The sequence below is a fragment of the Oncorhynchus mykiss genome, chromosome 24 (genome assembly GCF_057628025.1).
Source record: "Oncorhynchus mykiss isolate SJ-2025 chromosome 24, ASM5762802v1, whole genome shotgun sequence".
In the NCBI taxonomy this organism is placed as follows: domain Eukaryota; kingdom Metazoa; phylum Chordata; class Actinopteri; order Salmoniformes; family Salmonidae; genus Oncorhynchus; species Oncorhynchus mykiss.
This window is the reverse complement of record NC_143045.1, coordinates 13,700,415-13,718,461: the sequence shown is the minus strand read 5'-3', so window position 1 is coordinate 13,718,461 and position 18,047 is coordinate 13,700,415. Positions and strand designations below refer to the sequence as shown.

The 18,047-nt window shown below is 44.1% G+C and overlaps 1 protein-coding gene across 50 annotated transcripts in view; it reads left to right on the top strand.

Annotated features, from left to right (window-relative positions):
* LOC110503778 (pleckstrin homology-like domain family B member 1) overlaps positions 1 to 18,047 on the top strand; it is a 93,676-nt gene that overhangs the window by 36,964 nt on the left and 38,665 nt on the right. For all 50 annotated transcript variants that reach the window (XM_090218363.1, XM_090218356.1, XM_090218353.1 and 47 more), the window contains 2 exons: positions 3,804 to 3,929; positions 16,469 to 18,018. In XM_090218363.1, coding sequence (XP_090074489.1) covers positions 3,804 to 3,929; positions 16,469 to 18,018 — 1,676 coding nt within the window. The remainder of the gene's footprint in view (positions 1 to 3,803; positions 3,930 to 16,468; positions 18,019 to 18,047) is intronic.

Here is an 18,047-nt window from a genome sequence, read left to right as displayed (position 1 = left end):
AGGTGTGATGGTGTTGCGGTGCTTTGTTGGTGACAATGTCTGTGATTTATTTAGAATTCGAGGCACACTTAACCAGCATGGCTACCACAGCATTCTGCAACAATACGCCATCCCATCTGGTTTGCGCTTAGTGGAACTATCATTTGTTTTTCAACAGGAAAAATGACCCAAAACACACCTCCAGGCTGTGTAAGGGCTATTTGACAAAGAAGGAGGGTGATGGAGTGCTGCAACAGATGACCTAGCCTGCACAATCACCCAACCTCAACCAAATTGAGATGGTTTGGGATGAGTTGGACCGCAGAGTAAAGGAAAAACAGCTAACAATTGCTCAGCATATGTGGGAACTTCTTCAAGACTGTTAAAGCTGGTTGAGAGAATGCCAAGAGTGTGCAAAGCTGTCATCAAGGCAAAGGGTGGCTACTTTGAAGAATCTCAAATATACATTTGTTTAACACTTTCATAGTTTTGATGTCTTACTCTTATTCTACAATGTAGAAAATAGTAAAAAATAAAGAAAAACCCTTGAATGAGTAGGTGTGTCCAAATCTTTGACTGGTACTGGATATTTTACCTCTAATCTTTAAAAATGCTAAATCTCTCAGCCTCATGGCAAAATGTATAGAAAAGCATGATAAGCTATAAAACTGCACACATTCCTCTCTGCCCCATGGCAAAATTGCAGGAAATTAGCTTTAAAATAGCAACATTTTCTCTTAGCCTCATGGCAAAATCTGTGGAATAGAGATTAGCTATAAAACGTAATTTTTCTCTTTGCCCGATGACAAATTGTGTTAAATCTATAGACACAACATACTGTTGATTAGTGTTTCCCTATGCCAAGGGATCCATCAATATAATTAGGTCTGTAATGGCTGAATTGATGAGTCTTAATTGACATTGATGTGGTTGACAGAAAATGACCCTGTCCTGTCACTGCAGGTGGCTACTGACTAGCCATTTATGCAGCTGTTGTATTCAAGATCTTCAGAATGTTGTCTGTACACTAACTTACACTCAACAAATCATCCGGTTATTTTGCGATATTTTCATTGCATTGTTATGATCAACCACCAGTACATGACTAGATGTAATGGTTTTGCTCTCCTCCCTCTGAGGAAAGAAAAACTATCAGAAATTAATTAATCTTATGAGTCATATTTCAAGGTTTGCCCTAGCTAGCTATTCAACGGTTGTTAGTTGAGAGAGATTGGAAATTCTTGAACGTGTTATGTCCTTGACACACTTGATGCCTGTGCTTGTCCAGTGTGTTGTCTCACTCCTGGTTATAGGCTTATGAGCGCGCACACACACACACACACACACACACACACACACTGCTGTAGCTTGGAAATTGGGTAAACGAGCAGCTCTTTGTGTGGTTTGCTGCCTCATCCTGCCTGTCTGATCCCTGATGGCCTGTCGTGTCACTGCTCAGCTGTAGAGGCAGCAGGATGGGGCACTGTTACCCCTTTGCCCTGGGCCTGTGGTGTGTGTGCAGGCGTGTGTATGTAATGTGTGTGTGTATCATTACTCATTGTGTATTTATTCCTTGTGTTATTATTTTTTGAGTATTTCTCTTTTCTTTCAATCTCTGCATTGCCGAGGTAGGGCCCGTAAGTAAGCATTTCACCTGTTTAGTGAAGCATGTGACAAATCAAATTTGATCTGATTTTAATATATGCCTGTTTGTGGGTGCGTGTGTGCTTTTTTTCTGGTGCAGCAGACACTTTTAGTTAACCCTCACCGGAAGCCACAGACAGAGAGGCACACGAGGTCTTTTGGTTGCCAAGATCTTTGGATCAGTCCCTAAGGGAAAAGGAAAAAGGGCAGAACAGAGGCAAACAGTCAGTGAAGTTCAGCGTGTGATGAAAACAACAGGAGAACCAGTCTCCTTCTTCTAACATCAGCAACCAAGTATAACGCTTCTTCATCCACTGCCTGTATTCCAATAGAGTTGTACAGCTGTACTGGGTAAAGTTAACAAGGCCATGTTAGCCTGACAGGATTTTTCTGCTGTGGGTGACCGGTACAGTTCTGCATTCACAGTTCGTATCTGCATTCTGCACAGACTACATACTTTTAAAGAGTTTATTTTATTTTCCCCTATGGAACTTCATTTGTGGTGTCAGATACAACCACATACAAGTGATCGCAATCACACATAACTGCGTTTTTCTTCCTCGCTTTGCAATTTTTACATGTTTATATGACCCTGATGGTATGATGTGCAACATCTATGCTATTAATACTTTGGATCAAGTCTGTACAGCGCGCGTGTGCTCTCTGAATAGCCAATGAGTTGTGAGGTAGAGTTGGCTTACAGTGTGTGAGAGCTGTAGCCCGGGGCTATGTCATTTGAAGGGTGGGTCTGACACTGGGCGTGATTGAGTTTTCCCTCCCTCAAATCTTGTTGATGCAGGTCAAAGCCATGCCTCTGTTCTCCTTGGCTCTGACTCAGGCCTGCCAAAACGCACAACCTCTGTCTCCTGAAGAAGAACAGAGAGCGTGTACAGACAGATATTCAGCTGATGTGGCGCTCTCCTCTACAATCTTAAGTAATACTGTTATAAAATGTAATACGTCTCAGTACTACCCATCACATCACTTGTTTTTATGTTTGCCTGCCCAGAGACATTCATTTCATATTTTATTATCAAATGTGGACATAAACATCATATATACTAGAAAGGGCCTGAAACTTTTCAAATTTCCCCCATTAGTCAAACAATTAAAGCTAAGCTCAACTCTGTCGACATAAAAAAAATATACATATCTGCTTCTTCGCTGCATTGGCGTCATCTCTTCTCCCTACACTGATGTGATAGTTACCACGGTAATTCAGCTGTGCCTGTGTCTGTGTCCTAATCACATCCTGTCCAGTCAGAGCCTGTGAAGTAATCAACTGTTTTTCCCCACTGCCATGGAATAAAAAGGCATCTGGCTGCATTGTACACACTGTATGCATTCCAAGTGAAATCGTATTCCCTATATAGTGCACTACTTCTGAACAGGGCTCTATGGGCCCTGGTTGAAAGTAGTGCACTCTAAAGGGAATAGGGTGCATCTGGATCTCACCCAATGATGGTGCTCTGATTGAAAAGTTTCCATGAAAGCCTCTTTACCCCAGGTTCTCTGGTTGCTGATGACAGGTATCAGTTAACAGACCACCCTCTATTTATCTCAATCTAAAATATATTTTCAGCTATTCACTGTATAATGGGACTATATTTGGACAGTACAGTAGCAATCTCTGCTTTCTCCTGATTACTTTTAGTTAGTAGGATACAGGACTGAATTAGAATGTTTCAGATTTTTCAAACAAGGCTTTAAGTCGATCAGAATAGGCACTACAAGCACAGGGTCTTTTCCATAGAGACAAAACTAAATCTATGGTCTTCACTCACAAGGCAATGTGCAATGCTTACATAGAAGTGAGTTACAGGCTTTTTCATATCCTGTTGTTATGCAATGTCTATCAAACCCCTCACTACCTTATCAATCTGTCAAACCCCAGTGACCTGTAATAACTGATGCTGAAAATATCAAGTATATTTCCAGTAACATTGTCCAGACTTATATTGGATGTGTTTCACTCATATATTACAGAGGCAACATCAGTTGAAGCTAAAGCAGATGAACTGAAGATAGAGATGACAGATATCAATGTGACAAGCCTGGCCTTGGGGAGTTAATGCAAGTCTTTAGGTCTCAGGCAAAGTTACTCATCATGCAAGCATGGTTCACTGAACCACCTCCCTTACAAATGCTGCTTTCTCAACCTCCCATGTGTTATTTTACAGGCTGTATGCTGTGTTTTGGCCAGTCAGTATTTTTCCGCTTCAACCACCCAGAGGAGGCGTTCAGGATGAAGAGCATGATGCCAGGGGGAAGCAAGGGCTCTGGTGGGAACTACAGAATCCACTCAGGTAATACAGTACTGTCACAGGTAATATAGTACTGTCACAGGTAATATAGTACTGTCACAGGTAATACAGTACTGTCATGACACACTCAAGGTATAGGCCCTACCGGTGTATGAACTAGATGAAAATATTTGCTGAAAGAAATAAGCAGAAAATCTAACGTAGATGTCTATCTGGATGTTACAAGAGACATTTTGTGAGCACTTCACTTGAACCCTCTCAAATACAAAGCTTGCATAATACTCAGAATATATGGCCGATGTCAGCTTATGGCGATCAATGTTGGAGTGCAATGACACACATTGAATATAAACTACTGGGGTAAATCTAAAGGTAAGCAAAGGGTTAAAGCAAGGTATTTTAAAGACATTTTTAATACCCCTTCAAATGAAAATACACTGAATAAACTACACTTCCTACACCAAGGTCCTTGTTTCTGTGTCTCCACACAGCTTAAGGGCTCAGATTGTTACCGTGGCTAAGGAGGCAGCTCCCTTACAGGTGCTGAGTTTCACACGCCACAGAAGGCCCCTTACTGCCTTTCCATTTCCGGCCTTGGTGAAGACAGGGTGCAACAGAACCCTGGTTGCCTGGCCTGCTGGCCCTGGTTTCACACCATGCATGATTTATGAGCATCTCATTCCTCTCTGGGTCTCTAGGCAGAAGTGTTCAGCTGCCTAGCCCTGCCCTGTCCTCTCCTCGCAGGCACAGTGGAGTGTGTTTCCCCTTCTTGGCCGCCTTTGGGGGATCTTGACTAACCGGTGTCTGTATGTAGCCTCGCTACTTTTATAGCCTGTCTTTTTACAGTTTTTTTTAGTTCTTTACCTACTTATTGTTCACCTAGTACCCTTTTTGCACTATTGGTGAGAGCCTGTAAGTAAGCATTTCACTGTAAGGTCTACACCTGTTGTATTCGGCGCACGTGACAAATAACTTTGATTTGATTCTTGGGGATCTGTCCCGGCATCTTGTTATTTCCTTATTTTTTTTGTGCGTTGACGATGTGCCCCCTGCGTTAAGTATGGAGCATATACATATTGGGTGTTGAACTTCCTGGTTTGTTAATGAATGCTTTCCGCTGTTGTTAAAAAGGCTTAATTTCTCCTTAGATGTGCATTTCTTGGTGTGGTCGCTAGAGAGGGTCTGTTCTTACCTTTGACGTACTTAAACTGTGTATTATTGTGTGTCACATTAAGGTTGCTAGATCTGATTTATGAGTATAATTTCTAGTGCTTGCTTGGTAACCCCCACTCGCATATCGTACATTGCAGTAGGCCTATACAGTAGTTAGAGTTCTGACAGGCACTAGTCTCTTCAGCCACCCTCACTGAGCAGCTCCGACACATTTCCTACCAGGCTCATTCGTATGCCAGCCAGGCAGACAGCTTTGTTGGCTACACACGGCTTATTTTAAGTTGAGGGGTATCTTTTACTGTTTCTATTTTTAAACCTCTACCCTATTCTACTATCTTCCCATCTCCACTTCCTGTGTGTTTCCTCAAACGTTCCTGCACCGCACCATTTCCCTGTGTAGTTAACAGGGGATTTAAATGCCTTCTCTATCTTCATTATCTCCACTTATCTTCATTATCTATTTATCTTCATTATCTCCTGACCACATCGCATCCATCTTAATATCCCATCATTTCAAATGGTTGGGCTCTGCCTAAAAAGTCTAATATAGCTTACACATTCCACAACTGTTATTTGACGTAGTCCAAATCCATTGGTTCATTGTCTATGCAGTAAAAATGACATTAGGCAAGGAAATGTATCACCGTTTAGATAACCTAGAAGACTCACTACTATATAGCCTAGGCATATTATTAAATTAAGTATGAATGACAGTATGATTTCATACTAGTTTCAAGTTTTAATATCACGTGAACAAGTACAGTGAAATGCCTTTCTTGCTAGTGTCAGAGTCGTGTGTATAGGTGGCAGGGAAGTCAGGCACAGGAGAAGCAAACTGAGTGTAATGGAGTTATTAAATAACAATAAACGAAAACACACTCCAAACACTAAATGTAACAATAAACAAAGTGGGTACGAGGACCCGTCGCGCACCAATACAACACTGAATAACAAACAATCTCTGACAAAGACATGAGGGGAAATAGAGGGTTAAATACACAACAGGTAATGAATGGGATTGAAACCAGGTGTGTAGGAAGACAAGACAAAACCAATGGAAAATGAAAAATTGATCAATGATGGCTAGAAGACCGGTGACGTCGACCACCGAGCACCACCCAAACAAGGAGAGGCTTCGACTTTGGTAGAGGTCGTGACAGCTAGCTCTAACCCCAACAATGCAGTAATTAGGGATGCATAATATATCGGTGAACATATCGGAATCGGACGATATTAGCTAAAGATGTCAAAGCTGATGTGCATACCTATTTAATGTAGGTACATGCCGTAATGACACCATGTAAAATTTTGCGCTACATGTGCAGCACAGCATTCATAACCTAGCCCACAATGTCTGCTGTATAGATCGAGCAGTCAACAAGTCGAGCAGTCATTTGAAAGAGCAAGTACATTTCAGCAAGACAACTCAAAAGGTGAAATCCATTAAAGCCAAGATAATGCAATTCATTGCCCTTGACAATCAACCGTTCTCTGTTGTAGGTGATGTTGGCTAGCTTTTCACCGGTACACACTAACAAGTGAGCTATTTTTCAGATGTTGCCCTACTGGAGTTACACAGTAATAGCGTCACTGCTATTAGCTTCAAGACATACATACTATGGAACGCTGTTTGTGTCTTCACATGTCAAAAAAGATACAGTAGCATTGTCAAAGCTGTACAAAAAAGTCTGCAAACACTGGCCACTAACAATGTGTTTACAATAATGCATTGGTAATAAACCAATCAACTGCAACTTCTGGGGTAGCTAGCTTTAGCTTGGTATGACCAATACAACCAACCAACCATTTTCATTATTCTTAGCCATTTTATTTAACCTCTAGGCAAGTCAGTTAAGAACAAATTCTTATTTTCAATGACAGCCTAGGAACAGTGGGTTAACTGCCTGTTCAGGGGCAGAACGGCTCGGGGATTTGAACTTGCAACCTTCCGGTTACTAGTCCAACACTCTAACCACTAGGCTACCCTGCCACCCCAATGATTTGTATTAGCTAGGTTGCCACTTGTTGTTCTCCTATTGAAAATAAACTTCAGTTTATGAAAATAAATAGCTAGCCAGCTACTTAACCCGGTTGCCTAAGGTAACGTTATAAGCAGCCAGCTAGCTTCATCTGGCTAGTGTGGCTCGACCGGACTTGGTAATGTGTTGTGAAGCTAATACGGATTAGGCACAATATTGGAATGTGTGGTTTGCCTTCAAAATGAAAGTATGTCATTGACAGTGATGCAAATGAATACAAATAGAATTATGCAATACTTTTATTTTGAAGGCTAACCGCAAAGTCCACTATTGTGGCTAATCCTTATTGTGGCTAGCTTCACATAGATGGGTCCGACCACCATTAATCAAATAAAAACTGTCTTATAAGTTAGGGTTATTTTAGAGGATGACCCCTAGCTATATAGTTAGCTAGCTAACTATTGCTACTGAAACAGATTGTCATTTTGTTATCTTTTTGGGGAAGAACATTGTTTGCATCCATGAGCTAACTGGCTTTTTTTATGACCAGCACTGTAGGTGCGCGAGACAACTTTACCAGCATCATAGCATACGTATCGATGAATCGTTGTGACATGAAATACAAATGATAGTGTAATAAATACATAAAAATGAATGAATGCGTTAAATTATTATGTGACGTGCAGTCATATTCAGGTCCTGATTGGTCAACAAGCTTATTTGACATGGCAAATAGTGTTATCTACTGGTCATTGTTTTCTTTTTTGACACGCAAAGACCCAAACGGTGTTCCATAGAATCCTGGTTGAGAATGAAACGACTGAACAACAAAATAGCACAGCAAGTAAGTGAAAGAAATAGGTTGTCACGTTCGTTGAATGGAAGAGACCAAGGCGCAGCGTGATATGAATACATCTTCTATTATTTAATGAAGAACCATAAAACAAACGTGAAGCGATAACGAGTGCTGACACAGGCAACTACACACAGACAATACCCAAAGTAGATGGCTGCCTAAATATGGTTCCCAATTAGAGACAACGATAAACAGCTGCCTCTAATTGAGAACCAATCTAGGCAACCATAGACATACATAAACACCTAGATAGTAAATGACCCCATAAACCTACAAAACAGTACAAAAACACATACATCACCATGTCACACCCTGACCTAACCAAAACAATAAAGAAAATAAAGAATACTAAGATCAGGGCGTGACATAGGTTTTGATTATGTTTTACTGGTAATGGGGGCATACGTAAATGCCAACAAAATAACAGTTTGGCCAGTGTGGTGTGTGTGTGTGTGTGTGTGTGTGTGTGTGTGTGTGTGTGTGTGTGTGTGTGTGTGTGTGTGTGTGTGTGTGTGTGTGTAACCTTTATTTAACTAGGCAAGTCAGTTATTCTTATTTACAATGACAGCCTACCCCGGCCAAACCCGGATGACGCTGGGCCAATTGTGCGCCGCCCTATAGGACTCCCAATCACGGCCGGATGTGATACAGCCTAGATCCGAACCAGGGACTGTAGTGATGAACTTGCACTGTGATGCCTTGCCTTAGACCGTTGTGTCCATGTGTGTGTGTTAACTATTTAACTGTACTAGAATGCTTAAAAGGCAGCTAAAATTGTAAATATCGGTTGTCGGTATCGGGTTTTTTGGCAAGGAAAATATTGGATATCGGTAACGGCCAAAAATGTAATATCAGTGCATCACTAGCAGTAATCATTAGCAATGTAATACAAAAAATTACAAGGTAGAACAAAAACACACAAGATATAAAAATAAGAAGAACACGATAAAGTGAGTAAGCATACTATATATACAGGGTCAGTTCCACTACCATATTTACAATGTGAAAGGATACTGGATTGATAGAGGGAAATACTGTATGTACAGGGGTAAGGTGACTAGGCATCAGAATATATGATAAACAGAGTAGCAGCAGCATAAACTGTGCCTTCGTAAAGTATTCAGACCCATTGACTTTTCCACATTTTGTTACGTTACAAACTTATTCTAAAATGTATTAAATCAGTTTACAGACAATACCCTATAATGACAAAGAATTCTTTGCTAATTTATTATTTAGAAAAAACTGAAGTATTACATTTACATAAATATTCAGACTCTTTACTCAGTACTTTGTTGAAGCACCTTTGGCAGCAACAACAGCCTTGAGTCTTTTTGGGTATGACACTCCAAGCTTGGCACACCTGTATTTGGGGTGTTTCTCCCATGCTTCTCTGAATATCCTCTCAAGCTCTGTCAGGTTGGAGGGGGAGCGTTGCTGCACAGTTATTTTCAGGTCTCTCCAGAGATGTTTGATCGGGTTCAAGTCCGTGCTCTAGCTGGGCCACTCAAGGACATTCAGAGACTTGTCCCGAAGCCACTCCTGCATTGTCTTCACCTTGCAGTGAAATGCTTACAAGCCCTTAACCAACAATGCAGTTAAGAAAATACCTAAAAAAAAAGTAAGAGATAAAAATAACAAATTATTAAAAAGCAGGAGTTAAATAACAATAGCGGGGCTATTTACAGGGGGTAGTAGTACAGAGTCACCGGTGTCGACGTAATTGAGGTAATATGTACATGTAGGTAGAGTTGCTTCTTGCTTTTCCCCCAACGCAGTTAAGCCAAAACCACGCCCGTTATTCAGAGGGGCATTCTACAACACTTTGCTCTCTCTCCAAGTCCGGAAGTGAATATCACATAGTGCAAAATTTCAGTCACTGTATAATAACATTTACCCATGTATTTCAAGATTCAAAAGTATAATAACATAATGTCGTGGACCGAACTAGCCATTAACGTCCCTTAACGCTCAAAGACAGATTCAATGGCTGTAGCATAGCGTATTTGACTGAATGATTAGCTAATAAATATTTGAGAAATTATGAATAATAAGCATAAGCTTTTACCTGATAATAGACTACTAATGATAATATAACAACTTCAAATACCGAGCTAGTAACGTTAAGTAGCCGAGGTTAACTTAGCTGACCTTCAATTGAGGAAATTCAGCAGAGTTCTGAGACATTTTTACAACTAATTGGAACTCTGAAAATAAATATATGGGCAATGTTACCAAACATGATAATAATAGGCCTGCATTATTGTAGGCAGCGAATTGTTAAATTACACTTTCCATCCTTACCTTGGAAGGTCACTGTCTCTAAGCTGAGAGGTCCAGAATGGCAGGAAGCTTGGCCCCAGTGATGTACTGGGCAGTATGCACTACCCTCTGTAGTGCCTTGTGGTCGGAGGCCAAGCAGTTGCCATACCAGGCAGTGATGCAACCCGTCAGGATGCTCTCGATGGTGCAGCCGTAGAACCTTTTGAGGATCTGAAGACCCATGCCAAATCTTTTCAGTCTCCTGAGAGGGAATAGGTTTTGTTGTGCCCTCTTCACGACTATCTTGGTGTGCTTGGACCATGTTCTTTTGTTGGTGATGTGAACGCCAAGGAACTTGAAGCTCTCAACCTGCTCCACTACAGCCCCGTCGATGAGAATGGGGGCGTGCTCGGTCCTCCTTCTCCTGTAGCCTACAATCATCTCCTTTGTCTTGATCATGTTGAGGGAGAGGTTGTCACCCCTGAGGGGCCCCCCTATTGACGATCAGCGCGGAGGATGTGTTGTTACCCACCCTTACCACCTGGGGGCAGCCCGTCAGGAAGTCCAGGATCCAGTTGCAGAGGGAGGTGTTTAGTCCCTGGGTCCTTAGCTTAGTGATGAGCTTTGAGGGCACTATGGTGTTGAACGCTGTTCTGTAGTCAATGCATAGCATTCTCACATAGGTGTTCCTTTTGTCCATGTGTGAAAGGGCAGTGTGGAGTGTAATAGAGATTGCATTATCTGTGGGTCTGTTGGGGTGGCATGCAAATTGGAATGGGTCTGATGGTGTTGATGTGAGCCATGATCAGCCTTTCAAAGTATTTCATGGCTACCGACGTGAGTGCTACTGGTCGGTAGTCATTTAGGCAGGTTACCTTAGTGTTCTTGGCCACAAGGACTTTGGTATTACAGACTCAGAGGTTGAAAATGTCAGTGAAGACACTTGCCAGTTGGTCAACGCATGATCAGAGTACATGTCCTGGTAATCTGTCTGGCCCTGGGGCCTTGTGAATGTTGACCTGCTTAAAGGTCTTACATCGGCTGCGGAGAGCGTGATCACACAGTCGTTCGGAACAGCTGATGCTCTCATGCATGTTTCAGTGTTACTTGCCTCGAAGCGATTATATAAGTTATTTAGCTCGTCTGGTAGACTCGTGTCACTGGGCAGCTCTCGGCTGGGCTTCCCTTTGTAGTCTGTAATAGTTTGCAATCCTGGCCACATCTGACGAGCATAGGAGCCGGTGTAGTATGATTCGATCTTAATCCTGTTGTGATGCTTTGCCTGTTTGATGATTCGTCGGAGGGCATAGTGGGATTTCTTAAAAGATTCCAGGTTAGAGTCCCGTTCCTTGAAAGTGGCAGCTCTACCCGCTCAGTGTGAATGTTGCCTGTAATCCATGGCTTCTGGTTGGGGTACGTACATACAGTCACTGTAGGGACGACGTCATCGATGCACTTATTGATAAAGCCAGTGACTGATATGGTGTACTCCTCAATGCCATCGATAGAATCCCGGAACATATTCCAGTCTGTGATAGCAAAACAGTCCTGTAGTTTTGCATCTGCTTCATCTGACCACTTTTTTATTTACCGAGTCACTGGTGCTTCCTGCTTTAATTTTTGCTTGTAAGCAGGAATAAGGAGGATAGAATTATAGTCAGATTTTCCAATTGGAGGGCGAGGGAGAGCTTTGCTCGTATCTCTGTGTGTGGAGTAAAATGTGGTCTAGAGTTTTCTTCCTCTGGTTGCACATTTAACATGTTGATAGAAATTGGGTAAAACTGATTTAAGTTTCCCTGCATTATGTACCCCGGCCAATGGGAGCGCCGCCTCTGAATGAGTGTTGAGTGATATGTAGACATCTACGAAAAATACAGATGAAAACTCTCTAGGTAGATAGTGTGGTCTACAGCTTATCATGAGACACTCTACCTCAGGTGAGAAAAACCTTGAGACTTCCTTAGATATCGTGCACCAGATGTTGTTTACAAATATACGTAGGTCGCTACCCCGTGACATAGGCCACCGCCCGTGACATAGGCCGCCGCCCTGTCTTGGCTGTGTGCTTAGGGTCGTTGTCCTGTTGGACGATGAACCTTCTCTGGAGCAGGTTTTCCTTTACTGAGGAGTGGCTTCCGTCTGGCCACACTACCATAAAGGCCTGATTGGTGGTGCTGCAGAGATGGTTTTCCTTCTGGAAGATTCTCCCATCTCCACAGAGGAACTCTAGAGCTCTGTCAGAGTGACCATTGGGTTCTTGGTCACCTCCCTGACCAAGGCCCTTCTTCCCTGATTGCTCAGTTTGGCCGGGCGGCCAGCTCTCAGAAGAATCTTGGTGGTTCGAAACTTTAATTTAAGAATGGAGGCCACTGTGTTCTTGGGGACCTTCAATGCTGTAGAAATGTTTTGGTACCCTTCCCCCGATCTGTTCCTCAACGCAATCCTGTCCCGGAGATCTATGAACAATACCTTCAACCTCATGGCTTGGTTTTTGCTGTGACATGCACTGTCAATTGTGGGACCTTTTATAGACAGTTGTGTGCCTTTCCAAATCATGTCCAATCAATTGGATTTACCACAGGTGGACTCCAATCAAGTTGTAGAAACACCTCAAGGGTGATCAATGGAAACAGGATGCATCTGAGCTCAATTTCGAGTCTCATAGCATTTGGTATGAATTCTTAAGTAAATAAGGTGAAAAATATATGTTTTTATTTTTAATACATTTCCAAAAATGTGTAAAACCTGTTTTTTTGCTTCATCATTACGGGGTATTGTGTGTAGATGAATCCATTTTAAAATACAGCTATAACGTAACAGAATGTGGAAAAAGTCAAGGGGTCTGAATACTTTCCGAGGGTACTGTATGATGATTGTATTTTTTTATTTAACCTTTATTTAACTAGGCAAGTCAATTAAGAACAAATTCTTATTTACAATGATGGCCTACCCCGTCCAAACCCGGACGACTCTGGGCCAATTGTGCGCCGCCCGATGTGACTCCCAATCACGGCCGGATGTGATACAGCCTGCAATCGTACCAGGGACTGTAGTGACGCCTCTTGCACTGAGATGCAGTGCCTTAAACCCCTGCGTCACTTGTGAGTCACACACGCCGTGTGTTGGAGTAATTTGCAAATAAATTCATTAAAAATCCTACAATGTGATTTTCTGGATTTTTTTTCTCATTTTGTCTGTCATAGTTGAAGTGTACCTGTGATGAAAATTACAGGCCTCTCTCATCTTTTTAAGTGGGAGAACTTGCACAATTGGTGGCTGACTAAATACTTTTTTGCCCCACTGTATACCTGCTGGAGCGCGTGCTACAGGTGGGTGCTGCTATGGTGACCAGCGAGCTGAGATAAGGGGGGACTTTACCTAGCAGGGTCTTGTAGATGACCTGGAGCCAGTGGGTTTGGCGACGAGTATGAAGCGGGGCCAGCCAACGAGAGCCTACAGGTCGCAGTGGTGGGTAGTATATGGGGCTTTGGTGACAAAACGGATGGCACTGTGATAGACTGCATCCAATTTATTGAGTAGGGTATTGGAGGCTATTTTGTAAATGACATCGCCGAAGTCGAGGATTGGTAGGATGGTCAGTTTTACAAGGGTATGTTTGGCAGCGTGAGTGAAGGATGCTTTGTTACGAAATAGGAAGCCAATTCTAGATTTAACTTTGGATTGGAGATGTTTGATGTGAGTCTGGAAGGAGAGTTTACAGTCTAACCAGAGACCTAGGAATTTGTAGTTGTCCACATATTCTAAGTCAGAGCCGTCCAGAGTAGTGATGTTGGACAGGCGGGCAGGTGCAGGCAGCAATCGGTTGAAGAGCATGCATTTAGTTTTACTTGTATTTAAGAACAATTGGAGGCCACGGAAGGAGAGTTGTATGGCATTGACGCTCATTTATACAAAATGAGTTGAAATTTCAGGCAGTCTTTTCAAACTGCTCTTACACTCAAAATGTATTATAAGAATTTAGACAAATTCACAGTAATATTCCAAGCTCATAGTGTGGAAATATATATAAAACACGTTTTTGACTGCACTGCCCCTTTAAGAAGAAAAACAAACGCCATAGTTCCCGCCCCCGTAAACTACCAGGCCGTCACATCAGCACGGTGGACAGGGAAGGGAGGGGGAGCGAGCTAGCAGGGTAGCGGCGCCTGGCACACGAAACCCGGCTGGAATATCACTCTGTCAACCTTCCCGGGTGCGGAGAGCCGGGTAGGCTACGACAGGCTTCGGTAAATGCAGCTTTATTGAGGTAGAAATGCCGGCTCCAGCGTTTGGGTTTTAGCTGGGTTATAAGTCATTATGTCTTAGTCGCAGGCTTGCCCATTCATGTAAGTACTGATAATTATTAATATTTACCGCTGTCCAGGGACAGAGACTAATGTATTTTCACGGTCATTCTCTACGTTTTTGACATTGTGGGTCTATTCATCTTCTGAGACGTTTGACAATCGAAATGCTGGCGACATCCTACGACCATGTGGCCTGTTCTGGGATGAAAAAATAACGGGGAAAATGAATAACCAAGTAACCGACAAAATATCCATATAATTGTAATTTACACCAACATGTTTTGGGGCCATATGGTGGTCGTGTTGTCACTCAAAATGACATGATGCTTGAATAGTTTTTCTGCTTGGCAGATGAAGAACTCTGGTTGAGTCATTGTAGAAAGATCATGCAGATCGCCTACTCCCAGCGCTTTGCTGAACAAATAGTGCTTATGCATTATTTGTAAAGCCTCTTCATCATCCAGGGCTATGAGGTCATATTTATGAATAGAAATCAAAATGAAGGTGGTTATTTACTGCAGTGATACACAGTAGCTTGTTTATTCTAGACTGAAAGTACCCTATTTGAAACAGAGCTGTATTTGGAATGGCTTTCATATTTGACATGTGCATGATATCTATGTTACAGAAATATGGTCATATACATATTCACATGCATACAGTACATATTTCCACATACAGTACATATTTCCACATACAGTACATATTCACATGCATACAGTACATATTTCCACATACAGTACATATTTCCACATACAAGAGTTGCCAAAGATGCATGATCTCACTAATTTGTTTATATATACTGAGTATACCAAACATAAACAAAAATAATAATATTGAGTTGCACCCCCCCACCCCTTTGCCCTCAGAACAGCCTCAATTTGTCAGGTTGACAAGGTGTCGAAAGTGTTCCACAGGGATGCTGGCCCATGTTGACTCCAATGCTTCCCATAGTTGTGTCAAGTTGGCTGGATGTCCTTTGGGTGGTGGACCATTCTTGATACACACGGGGAACTGTTGAACATGAAAACCCAGCAGTGTTATTTTCACATACATCAGATAGGTGCAGTGAAATGTTATTTTACAGGGTCAGCCATAGTAGTACGGTGCCCCTGGAGCAAATTAGGGGTAAGTGCCTTTCGGCGCAGGTATTCGAACCAGCGACCTTTCGGTTACTGGCCCAACGCTGTAACCGCCAGGCTTACCTGCCATCATACAAATGATCACATTGCTTATTCCTGATTGCAGCCTATTAGCATATCATATTAATACCATAGATTACACCTGGATGTCCCCTTGTGCTCCCTAATCTACAACGTTGACATTATGGGGAGACTGAGGGTTGCCTGCGATTTCGATTGAATTACCACTGTGCCCTGGCCTGCGCTGTTCTCCAGCCACACAGTAATTGAGTTATACTGGCACATTTTCCCCTCAATCTTTCCAAAGCCTGTCTTTTGCTGCCTTTGTCTCTCTCTCACTCTCTCTCAATCTCTCCCCCTGTTTCTCTCACTCTTTCTTGGTCTCTGTTGCCGCTCTGTATCTTTCTCTCTCTTCTCTTTCCTTTTTCTCATTAGCATTTCTTCATGCAAATTGTGATTTGGGTGGATTAAGTTGGGCAGTGGGCAGGTTTAAATTTAGAAGCGCTCGAAGATAATTGATGGCTTAAAGTGTGGCCAACCAATAAAACATAGAAGCCAATTGAAGGTACTTGTGCTAAAGGCTTAGGTTCTATAATAAAAGTAACAAGGCACTTTATATAAATGAGTGGTGGTGCAACCGTAAGATACAGTCCATTTATGAACTTTACGGTCCATTCAATTCTCTCAATATCATCTCATTATCTATTAGCTCTTAGAGCCCATGTCTGTTTCTATTTGTCATGTTTTCAGGGATATACCATACTGTAAAAAAATTGTTTTTAACCGTGTTTATATTGCAGTGGTCATAGTCTTCACTCATAGTATAGCCTAGTGAGTGATATTAGTTCTGTTTTCCCTACAGACTCAAAGAGCCTGGTCAATGGGAACCATCAATCAGGAGCATCCCAGTCACACCACCCAGCCCCCGGCGAGAGAGTCCCACGCTCCGAGCATAGTGCCATCGTCAGCTCCATCGAAAAGGACCTCCAGGACATCATGGACTCCCTAGTCATGGATGATCCCCAGCCTTCCTCTTCAGACTCAAAAAATCCAGACCACCCCATCCCCCACTCCCCGCTGTCTCCCATGGTCAACGGAGGAGGCCGCTACCTCCTCTCCCCTCCCACCAGCCCGGGGGCCATGTCAGTGGGCTCTAGCTATGAGAACACCTCCCCGCCCTTCTCCCCTCTGTCCTCTCCCTCGGCGGCCAGCAGCGCAGGCAGCTACACCAGCCCTTCTCCCAGTGGCTGCCTGGACCCCCAGGACCTATCCCTGCCCCCCGTGCCGGTCCGCTCATCCAGCTACAACTACACAACTACACCACCCATCCCCCAGCCAAGGACCATAATGACAAACTACAGCCCCGGCGGTGGGGTGCAGAGGGTTCCTGAGAGCCCCAGGCTCCAGAGGAAATGTCTCCTGGAGGCCCCCCAGAGCCCCAAGCCGGCCCGCAGAGGCCAGAGCCTGGACGGCCCAGGGGTGATGGGTTCAGAGAGCCCCAGACTGACCCACCTATCTGTTGCATCAGCCGATGCCGGGTACATGGGCAGGAACGCAGTGCCAAGTAACCCCAGACTCACCTCCAATTTCCCCTACGCCGCCACGTCTTCCTCCCCATCCAGTCCCAGGACGAAAGCGGGCACCATCCTCCAGGAGCGTCCGGCCAGCCCCTTCAGAGAGCAGGTGGACCGCTCCCTCACCTCCAGCTCTTCCAGACAGCTGCTATCCCAGCCCAGCAGGGCCTTCCAGCCTCCCCTGGACCCCATCGTCCACATAATCCAGGGGGGCTCTCCACTCCAGCAGCACCACCCCTTCCCCCACCCTCTCACGCTGCAGCCCCCAAAGAGCCCTCGGCTCTCCCACAGGAACCTCGACCTCAGCGGCGGTGGTGGCAGCAGCATGAGGGAGCTCCCCCCTCTCAGCCCCTCCATGGCTCGCAGAGGGGTGCCTGTTCTCCCGGGGGCTCTCCCTGGAAGTATCCTCATGTTGAGAACGCCCGAGAGCCCATCATCATTGGGGAAGCTGGGAGTCCCGGAGAGCCCCGGGCTCCGACGCAAGGCCGGCTCCCCCCCGGAGGACCAGTTTGGCGGCAGTGTGGTCCGAGCCCGCAGCCCCTCCCCTACCTTGGGGCTGATGATGATGGAGAGCGGGGGAGGGGGAAGGAAGGCCAGCTTTGGGAACGCCCTCTCCCCTGCTTACAGCCTGGGCTCCCTACCTGGCTCTTCGCCTCTCGCCAGCCCCAGGGGCCATAGGAAGATGTCCGGGGGCCCCCGGGATCAGAGGGGCCCCCACCCGGGCATGCGGGAACGGAAAAACAGCATCTCTGAGATCAGCGACAACGAGGACGAGCTGTTGGAGTACCACCGGCGCCAGAGAGAGGAGAGGCTCAGGGAGCAGGAGATGGAGAGACTGGTAAGTGGAGTAGCCTACTGTTAGCTTTG